General features: G+C 34.3%; 1 protein-coding gene across 1 annotated transcript; it reads left to right on the plus strand.

Annotated features, from left to right (window-relative positions):
- Positions 1-5,310: 5,310 nt before the first annotated feature.
- LOC123538915 (heavy metal-binding protein HIP-like) lies at positions 5,311-10,212 on the plus strand. Its single transcript, XM_045323331.2, has 2 exons — positions 5,311-6,214; positions 6,925-10,212. The coding sequence occupies exons 1-2, from the start codon at positions 5,917-5,919 to the stop codon at positions 7,365-7,367; spliced, it is 741 nt and encodes a 246-aa protein (XP_045179266.2). The 5' UTR covers positions 5,311-5,916; the 3' UTR covers positions 7,368-10,212.
- Positions 10,213-11,304: the final 1,092 nt, after the last annotated feature.

Consider the following 11,304-nt stretch of genomic DNA (forward strand, 5'->3'; position numbering starts at 1 on the left):
TTCAAACTAGTTCTGTTTTCTCTCTATCCTGATAAATGAAAGGTTCAACTGACCTTTACTGTAGTCATTCGCTCTGAGGAAGTAACCCGGCAAAATGCAAACCAAACCTTTTATTAACCGATAGCCTGCTGGCGGCAAGTTATTGTGCCTTTGCGACCAGTGCAGACCAAGATCAGCCTGCACATCCGTGCAGTCTGATCATCATCTGCACTGTTCGTCATTCAGTCACTATAGTTTTGGTAAGCACCCCATTTAACAGTCAATGGTACTGTCCAAATTGAAAGGTGGACAATTTCACTATAGAAATTTAGCACGGTAATGGTTATTGAAAAAGAAAGCACAAAGTTGGCAAAAGCTCAAAGTTTTCCTGCTTGAAATGTGCATACAATATATAAAATTATTTCTGTACGGTACTATTTAAGCCCCGTACGTCCCGGATGTAATATTCCTGTTTAGTGGTCTCTAAAGTCGGCTCCCAGCAAGCTTGTCATGAAAATAATTTTGCATGGAATTATATCATTACATTTGCTTTTTAAGTAGGTAACTATATATTCATTAATTTCACATACAATACACACATTACACAAATTCGCTTTAAGCCCTCGCAAGACCTTAAGCATCTTTTGGACTTTCCGCGTATCAGTATATATTCTTTTGACCATACAAGTGACTCTCACCCCTGGTCCTAAAATGATGTCATGTTTTACTCATGGGTTGTCTTGTTATTCTTTGGTAATAACAAGTACAGTCAAAACTCGATATCTCGAATTTCAAGGGACCGTGCTTTTTATTTCGAGATAACCGAAATTCGAGTTACGAGAAGGGACGTATGGACGAAATGATGAAAAAAGTTGGCTTAGTTACGAGAAGTTTTAATAAAAAATAAAAGCTGTTTCCGTGATGCTGTGTATACGCTGTTGGCACTATACACGTACACGATTCCGTACAGTGTGTGTTAACCAAAGTTTTCAGTTTTTTGAAGAATGAAAATGATACTAACCTCAAATGTTTTTGAGCATAGTTGCTTTTTGTACCACGTTTCTCTCCCGGAGGATTGACAGCATTTCGATCTGACATTTTGAACAAATGATTCATTCCCCCAAGAAGTTAATTTTTATACATTCTCATCGCGATTACCTCTCATTAATCCTTATCAATGATCCCAGCTGTTCAAACTAATTAATTCATTAGTTTAAATTAAAAGAAATTTTCATAACGTCTCAAAAACAAATGACCGCTGATTAAGAAATCTAATATTTACATCAAACAATTATCATTATGGCACGTGCAAACAAGTATGACATCATCTCACTTTGATTATCGCCGCACCTTTGATATGTCGGCATCACGGCTCTCTGGTTAGGCAATAAGCATGGACCGGTGTTAAAAACCAACCACATTCACAATAAGATGTGTGACATTTTATCGCATATTTTCCTCACTTCGTCTTACCGAGTTTACAATGCATTTGAATTTTATTGACGGGACTGAAAATCCCTTTCGACACATCCGGAGTCTCGGTAAGTCAAATTTGGACGTAAACGGAGTTGAATTACATATATAAAGAAGGAAATTTGACGGGACTTGAAAATTTCTTCGACTTAAGCGGAATTTTGAGGTAAGCGAGTTTGAGATACCGAGTTTCGACTGTACTTGGAAAATGTCCTGAATACATTATTGTTGTCGGTTCGGTACGGCACGGTACGTGTAACAGAACAGAACGTCAGGTCGGGTATTCTTTATTTATATTTTTTGCTGAAGTCATGTGGTAATATATGTTATTCGAACGGCTACAAAATTATCTGGAAGCCAAATTTCAAGAGCTCCATGGTAATGATTGATTTCAGTGATTTCAATCGGGAAAAAATCGCAATATGTACTGAATTGAAAAGATTTGAGTACCAGCACAGTTCAAACTAACAAGCTGCTGACATAATTTCATCCTAGCTCTATTTTGGTCATTTGCCTTTAAACTATAAAATGTACCTTTTTTAATTTTTTTTTTTTTTTTGTTGTTGTTGTTTTCGTTGTTGTTCGATTGTTTGTTATTGTGGTATTCCATAAAAATGCATAATGTATGAAAAATGAGGACAATAAGTCAACACGGAAGAAAGATGAAGAATAATTTTGCCACAATAAATTTATATTTAAATTATTTTAACAGTGTGATGTATTAGAGAATTATCATGAGAGCTTCCAATAAAAGGAAGACATAGGCACTAACAAAATAAAAACTTAAAATTATAAATTTTAAGCATTTTTAAGGCTTGATTTGCGTCCAGAAAGTATAAATTTAATGGAGCTGGTTTAATATCAATGAAACCATACTGCTGCCCTGAAATAACACATTTTCACAATATAGACTAATGCAAATTCAATGTATACCATCAATTTTATGAAGTGCGGGTATCAATATTTAAAACATAAATCTAAAGATGACAAACTACCGCACACAAGACAGTAAACAGTTCTAAATGCTGTCTAGATGCAAGTTTTGTCGTAAAACTTCTCTTAATTTAGCATGAGCGTAACGCATTTCACGGATAATCATATAAAAAGTTTTTGTAACCAAACTATGGTGGCATACCCTGTTAATGTTCATAAGCTTAATAAGTATACAGGAAAAAATATCTAATTATGTAGTGTGTACGTGTTTGAGATTATTTTTCAATTTTCTATTTGTTTTATTTGTTATTTTTTGCAATAAGATTAAATATCTTAACATTAAATAAAAGCCCAAAGAATGCCCAGATATGCCACCATATCTAACCTTTTTAACATTTTTATTTCATTAGCGTTAGCTTTGCTTGTAATAACGCTAAGAATAAATCCTTTAATTTTTAATGACACAGATATTAGTGATGAATTTAAGTATATTATGTTTGTTTTAATCTTCTGTTTTTCCATGACTGATACAGATCTTTCTTTGAAGGGGCGTATAAAATAAACTTGTTGAAGCATTATATCCTAAATATCTATTGAATTCATGTATTTATGATATGTTTTCGAGGAGATCAGAAATTATTGACAGACAACACGGACGAGCATTTTCGTATTTGTACGATGGGATGTTTGCGTGCTGATGTGGGCGCCAAACCGAAAGTAAGTGACTTAGCAACACACAAAAACGGGAAAGCGATAAATTTTACGCCTTCGTTGTTCGTTTAACAATTAATCTTTTTCTCTGGGTGACTACTTGTGATAACACAACAAAATCTCGACTTTATGGGTTGGAGTTAGCACAGAAATGTCAAAGCGGGCGCTAGGACGAAAATACGAGAATTTAAGCGTGCCATAACAAAATGCGACATGTTAATTTGTCATGCAGGAAAATTTTGAGGTCTCGTCAACATGCCCCGAAAATTGGAAATATCTTTCTAAGATAAATTTACATTCTACATCAGAGTAATAAAGACTGTCTGTATTAGTTGCCACAGGAAGTCGGCGGCTGTTTCAGTGTCATGTGTTTTGCGTACACAATTGTTGTAGATTTCAGCGACTTTCTGTCCTTTCAAAAATATTAGAACATAAATCTTAAAATGCTGGAAGAATTGCACACGTGGTTATAAAATATGCTGAACCTATTCACCTAACAACACCTGATCAATCGTTTGCGTTCCACCATCGTTAAGTACTGACGCTCTAATTGACAAGTTGTCTTCATGATTCAGACATGCATTGCCGTCTGAAATGAAACACAGTGTTACTGTTGGCAATACTTAATGACTTTATTAAAGTCTCGAAACACCCTACAACCGGTTTTCCCACATAAATGTAAACATTCACTAATACATGTACTACCTAATCCTACGCTTTCTCTACGCAATTCAAATGAAGTTGTATCCGATTTTCATTCAATATACACATGTCCCAGCAGATAAAGCAGCAAGCATTGTTTTCATCTTATCATGTATATGTTCCATAAATGTTTCCAAAACTAAGTACTTTTTGTAATTTATACTAAGTGCCAAATGTTTTCGAAAATACGGATCGTGTTTTACAAACCCCGCTTTCTACCCCCTACCCCCCCCCCCCCCCCCCCCCCCCCCCCCCCGCCACCTTCTATTTTTGGCATAAAATTAAAATATAATACTTTTCGGATTTTTGAAGCAACCCGTCTATAATATTTTTCTGTTACAGCTTCTTTTTGTTGTGGGCCTACTTTCCAAATGCGTGGCTCTAAGGCTGCGTTTGTGGTGCTCTGTGCTTCCGAGAAATCTACCCTTACCTATTATCTTCTGAATTCAGTGCTAGTGTCTTTGCTGTGTTACGTTTCCTATTGCGCGAAGTAAAATATAAAATTTTGTACTTCGCACCTTTACAAAAGAAAACTCAGGTATAGGGAGAGTTTGGAAAAGCTTCGGCTGGTTTGTCTGAGTTCTACTTGCAACTTTTATTATATATAAATGTTATGTATGCAGAAACTTTATATTTCTTAATTATTAGTACATTAGGTACATGAACATAATTAAAAATACTTATTTCATTTTGACATATTACGTTTTATGAACATGCCTTGCACCAACACTGTCCTTATTTAAAATATCAACTTATTTTAAAAGAAAACATTATCTGTCATGTTATTCTCTATATGTGTCTGACATAAATAATCATGAATGATGCTGCTGTTGTTGATGATCTTGTTGCGTTATACGCATATAAATCCCTACTTTCAATACGATAAATTTGATATGACTAAAACACAAGCCTTAAATGAAAACAGTCAGTCCAAAGATCATTACATCCATTTACAATATCACATGGAAATCTCGAAAAACAAGTTGTTGACAAGATTTTGACTGTTGTTAGTTTTGGTAAAGTCTGTTTATTTAAAGCACACAACTACAGCTATCATAGTTCATCCCTCTTATAGATAATTACTTCAACAATAGTATTGTTATTAGGACAAGTGGTAAATACGGAAGAAAAACAAAGATATATCACATACCAGTAGCAAGCGGAAGACATAAAATGATTTTTCATAGTGTTATACCTTAGAGAATATCGTGAGAAAATGTAGTGGATGGGGTCTAAAGAAACAAAAGTAGCAAAATATAATTTATACGATTGTAAGGTATGTTAAAAACTGCTGTTACAATTGAAAAGAAAATAGTATAACTGACTGTTACCGATATTTTCAATTATTCATATTGTATTTTCATAGTGTGCAAATGTTTTATTTTTATACTATTTAAAACACCTTTGTAGCCAAATTACTGATATAATTATTCTGTGTACCGTGTACTTTGGAAAATATCAGGTTAGGAAAACAATGTGGGAGGTTATCACTAAACAGTTACAACATATACTAGGAGCAACACAATATCATGATATATTGTCAAGTTGCAGTAATATCGGACCAATTGGGTTTTCAACATCGGTTCGAGATCTTTTTGCACAGTTGTATTTTACCGGGATAAAAACCTGTTGGACAAGAATGCAAGCATAATACTGTTCACCAGTGTGTCGAGTTTATGATAAAACTGCCACCCTCCCGAGCGAAGTAAGTTCACTTTGGAAGATCATACAGATATATATTTAGTCAACTTAGCACGAACTAGATTAATTCAAAAGTAATAAAATGTTTTAACAAATGACAATTGAATGTCTATAACTTAAAAGAACTCTAAAGGTTACGTCTTAAAAAGGTATGTTAAGTGAAAGAATATCTTTGTATTTTACACATATTGGAAGTAAAAAGAATGTAATATTCATTACCTTAATAAGTTTATAGGAAACTAAAACCAAACTTGAAAATTAATTTCAATGTAACAGGTCTTACTAATGTTCCCACGATTAATGATTTTGTTACCTAATTTAAGGGTCTAATGCAGCGTATAATTTGTGCGCAGTTAGAATGTTATAAAACGCTGCAAACGAAATAGTGTTCACAGTTTTTTTCAAAAACGGTTCGAGATGTCGAAGCTAAATTTATGTTTAGTTTTCATAACTGTTGCTCTTTGCTTGCTTCATTTGCCCTGTGACTCGGAACCTGTGTGTTCTCAGTTCGACTATGATAAGAAATTAATCGAATATATGATAGAAACGAGGCGTGAAGTGAAAGAGATGGCGAAAGATTTAAGAAGGACGGAGGAATATCTTCTGGCTGTCTTGGAACACCGTAAAGTTGAAATGGAAAAATTGTCAGAGGATGTGAAGGACAAATTGGAAAATGACATGCGGAATATCACAGAAGACGTAAACAGCCTTAAAGGTATAAATATGAAATTGTTTTTTATTTCAATGAGCCAGTAATGTTTTGTGAAAGTGATAATTACAAACTTTTTTAAATAAACCTGAAAAATTATCGGAATTGATATTCAAGTTTAAGGAACCTGTTGTCAATTCTGCAGTCAAATAATTGCATTTTATGAAGCAAATTGTAAGCGTTTATATTCTGTTTATTACATAATTGAAATCTTCAAGAATATAATTATGTAAAAGCAATACTCTGAAAGGATGCATTATAATATTATAGTTTTAAAAATGATAGCATTAAAAATCAATAATGATTAATCAGTTCAGTAATTCAGTCAATATTTATTGGGTGAACTATGAGGTACAGGTATTTTACTGCGAAAAAGATGACAAAGCCCTTCTAAAAAACTGTACAGGCTACAGGAGTTTTGCTATAGGTGAACAGATTTAATTAATACTTAAAATGTCTTTGAAGAATAGAAAAAAAAACCTAGAGACATATTCTTAAATTTTGCTTTTGCTTTTCTATTACATGTATATACTGGCTGTAAGACGAGCGTGGATATTGTAAAAATGGTATTTAGCACTTGTATAAAAAATGTACATGTACAAAAGCTCAAATGTTTGTGAAATCTTATATCACAAAAAAATTTATTATTGGAACAGTATTCTAGTAGTTTCCACAAGATCACATGCAATCCATATAATAACGTTTAATTGTTACAGGAAAGACTGAAAAACTGGACATTCCAACGGTAGCGTTCAGTGCCTTCAAACCAGCTGACAGAAACTTACAGACTAATGAAGTCCTCATTCTAAAGTCAGTTCTTGTCAATGAAGGAAATAGTTATGACACTAACACGGGTAAATTTACTGCACCGGTACGCGGCCTGTATCATTTTACGGCGCATGTTTGCAACTCATTCGGGTTAGTCATACATTATGCTATTGTCATGGACGATGAATGGATTGTCGGAAGCCAGCAGTTTGAGCAAGCCAATGAAAATAACAACAAATACGCTAGCTGTAGCTCCGTCAGTGCCCTAATAATGATGGAACCTGGTGCAGAAGTCTGGATTATGTCTACTTCCGGATATTCTGAAGCCAAACAGATTTACGATGACGCGTACCGCCGAAACTCGTTCATTGGTGTTCTTCTTCGTACATAATCTATCGCGTTCAGAATCCAATAACATTATGTATACACATTCTGCTTTAACAAACGTACTTTCCCACGCTTCAATAATCGTAAAACAATTCAGCTATTATTTACATTTACTAGAAGAAATGTTATTTTGTAGTTATGCTATGTTAAGATCTATCTTCGTCGAACGCAATGCGCAGTTGGTCTGCATGTTTAAAAGTTTATCAGCTTAATTTAAGGGTAAAGAAGCCTGAAAACAAGTTAATTTTATATGAAAGCCATCATCAAGCCTTTCATAACGCTGAAAGAATTTTTAAAATCGGACAACTATTGAAAAAGATATGGCAGTTTGAAATTTAAGAAAATATCTGATAATGGAGGCAGCCATTTTAGTGTGTTTATGACGTCATTTACACACTGCTGAATAATTTATTTAGCAAATAACCATTTAAAAGACTAATTTTCATATGTTTCTTGAGTGTAAGATGTAAAACATGATAATTTCTTTCATTATAGCTGGAAAAGTAGAGAAATTATTTTACAGTTTTAAGTAAACGCAGTTCAAATGTGTATCTAAAAATTTATTAAATCCGCCATTTTGTTTTTTGTTGCCATAGAAACAAAATGGCCGCCAATTTGACCAAATATTTAAATGCGCATAACTTTCTCATTTTTACTCCGATTCTGAAAATTCTTTCGCTTCTTTAGATGATTTAAGAAATCCCAACTGACAAAATTAACATTAGAACAACGTTGCCTTTCCCTTTAAAGATATATCGGACAGTTTCTATATGTATATAGGCAAAACTTTTCATACGGACAGAAGTTCTTTAAACTTCATGTACTTACTGAGAGTCAAGCACAAAGACGGAAATATGTATTTAAATTTTAAGTACCTGGGCTCGATCTTGAATTGTCTGTCCTTGAAAATCAGAAAATACTAAAAAATCTAATTTTCAATGGCAGATAATTCAATATCAAGGCAAGGAAAATATGCGTTTTATTTGATATTTCTGTTTCAGACTTCATTTGAACTCAGTATACAAAGTTTAAAGAAATTCGGTCAATGGGAAAGATCAGGACCTTGCGGTATCATTTTGTCATGTTCATAGTTAAGGACATTTGCCACAGTGTCTATATTAGCATGGGGCAAAATTTTCTTACGGACAGAATTTCTTCTTTAAACTTTGTTTACTGACAGAGAATCAAATCAAAAACGGAAATATGAAATAAAACAAATCCTATGTGCTCAGCCTTGGTCATGAATTATCTGCCCTTTTAAGTCGGAAAATACTGGGAAAAATCTATTTTCAAGGGCAGATAATTCAAGATCAAGACCGGGTATCTATGATTTTTAATACATATTTCTGTTTTAAACTTGATTCTCAGTCAATACATAAGAAATTATGTCCGTATGAATTTTTTTGGCGTATATGCATATAGATAGCTGTTCCATATGTGTTTTAATGTGGAATAAGAAGTTTAATATGAAAGATAAGCTCACCGACATGCTTATAAATTTGCCACAACAATAATGTTCCAATAGATCAAAACAATTGCACATTGTATTAGACTTGGAATTAATGAGATAAAATATAATAGTCCACTTTACTTAATTATTGAGAATTTTTTATGTTAAAAGCGGCAGACCTGTTATCAAATGCTTGTGTTTGTCTTAGTACTGATTAAAATAAATCACTACCAGATGTGGTTTGGCTTTATCCAGGAATATGACTATTTTATAAAGGTTATGCTTCATCCTTTACAAGGGGAGCTGCAATGGCTGTGAGGTTAAGTTCGGAGACTTACGAATCACTTTTCCTTCACCACTTCGGGTTGGAAACCTCGTTTCAGGTGTAGAAATATTTCATGTGAGGAAACAAACAAAGTATTTTGCTTCGTTTGTTTGCTTTGGGTTTAACGCCGTTTTTTCAACAGTATTTCAGTCATGTAATGGCGGGCAGTTAATCAACCAGTGTTCCTGGATTCTGTCTCAGTACAAACCTGTTCTCCGCAAGTAACTGCCAACTTTCCCACGTGAACCAGAGCCGGAGGACGAGTGATTTCAAAAACAAAGTTTTTATCAAAGCGTTGCGGAGAACATACGCCCGAGGATCGAACTCACGACCCCGCGATCCGCAGACCAACGCTTACTGAGCTAAGCGGGCGGGCGGTCAAGTTTTTTTCGGAATATCGATGGTTCTACTCAGGAATCCCTCATGCCTGAAATAATTCTTGAAGGGCCAACTGGAGACTTTATATTAGAAGCCGGAAAGTCGCCATATGACCTGTCTTTCATTTGGTATGGCATTTAACCAAACAATATCATCGGATAACAGTTTGAATCTAATGCATTTACCCAAAGTCGATTTTGATATCAAATTTAACAACATAGAATATGTACTAAAGGTATGACAAATTTAAAAAGAAACACAATTTTAGTTGTATGAAACTAATAAGCAAAATCAATGACTAGTAAGCATTTCCGTGTTGTTAGCCATTTTCGGGTTTCAATGTTTTCAACATTTGACTATTGACCACACCTGACTTTAGTTATTGTATCGGTAAAAATTGTTAAATGAAAACAAAATGTTGTTTCAGTGTCTACTTTTTATTAAGCTGTATTGAGAAATTATTAGCAACATTCAATGCCGTAATAGTCTGTCTTATAATTTCAATTCAGTTTTACTTGTACTTCCCGTTTTCGGTAAAAACAAGGATCATTATTATCAATTTGAATTACTTGTGTTTCAGCCCGCCTATTGTACGTTGTATTCTTGTACTTTGTTATCATATTATTATACCATGTAATTGTAATGTCATATGTATAGCCTGATATGGATATTAAAGTGTCTGTCTGTCTGTCTGTATGTATGTCTGTCTAATGAATGCGTTCTTACTTATTTTTTCTATTCAAAGCGAAAGTGGATTTTTCGGTAGTTACATGGCGTATACGATAATGGTTCGCCAAACTTAAAGACACGAAAGAAAAACAAATTATTAAATCTTACTAATTCGAACCAAAACTTCCCTATAGAATAAAATATGCATATGTCCTCAAAATTCTATAAGCGAGCATCGTATTATAAAATTTATAATTATAAACTGATGAATTGATGCTCTATGGATGCAGTGGCACAATGCCTCGAACAACCCTCTTAGTACAGTAGCTGTTATAGAAATGATCATTAGTTTAGCGTGTAACATTTCTCCTCGCGAAGCATTACTCTTACAAAGTGGACATCATGTGCGTTTTACTTTGAAAGGTTATGGCAGTATATTAAACTCAAAACAAATTTTGACAGTGTTGTCCCTCGTTGCATTTGATAAAGCTTTACCGCAAGTGTAACCGTAAGTGGTGCAATCTCAGTATTGATTATAATACTAATTACGGTCGACACGTTCAGTTCATGCCGTTCTGTATGTCTTAATGTAACGGACCCGTTATGGCATTCGGCAATTCTCGTACGATCTCGTAGTGTCCTAATGATATTTCGACATTTTCCGGCTGTTAATGTACTTCATACGAGCAACCAACTTGGAAACTTTCGAAATCGCATATGAGGAATACGTACTCTTACGGGATTGCCTTCGTCATCTGATATAAAATATAGGCAATGGGTTCTCCTTTTTCATAAATGCTCGAGTTGCCATAGCTAACCACGATTTTGGTCAGAAGTACCTTGCACTAGAATTTCAGTGACCCTGCAGCCAGGTTTGTGAAAACTTGACAGGGAGGGACTTGTAGGAAGGCTAGGACGTCTGTGAATGTAGTTGCCATCCCTGGGCGACACATGAATGATTCAGTCTGATTGACAGGGCTGGTGAGTAATATAAGTTACTTGGTGCTGGGTTGCATCTATCATGCCTTTGAGATTTGTTAGCAATGCCTAGAGCTCATATACTTTTTCTCATAGGAAGTGTAGACAGTTTTGCCATTTAACTATGCTATATGAAGTTGG

The sequence above is a fragment of the Mercenaria mercenaria genome, chromosome 18, assembly GCF_021730395.1.
Source record: "Mercenaria mercenaria strain notata chromosome 18, MADL_Memer_1, whole genome shotgun sequence".
Taxonomy (NCBI): domain Eukaryota; kingdom Metazoa; phylum Mollusca; class Bivalvia; order Venerida; family Veneridae; genus Mercenaria; species Mercenaria mercenaria.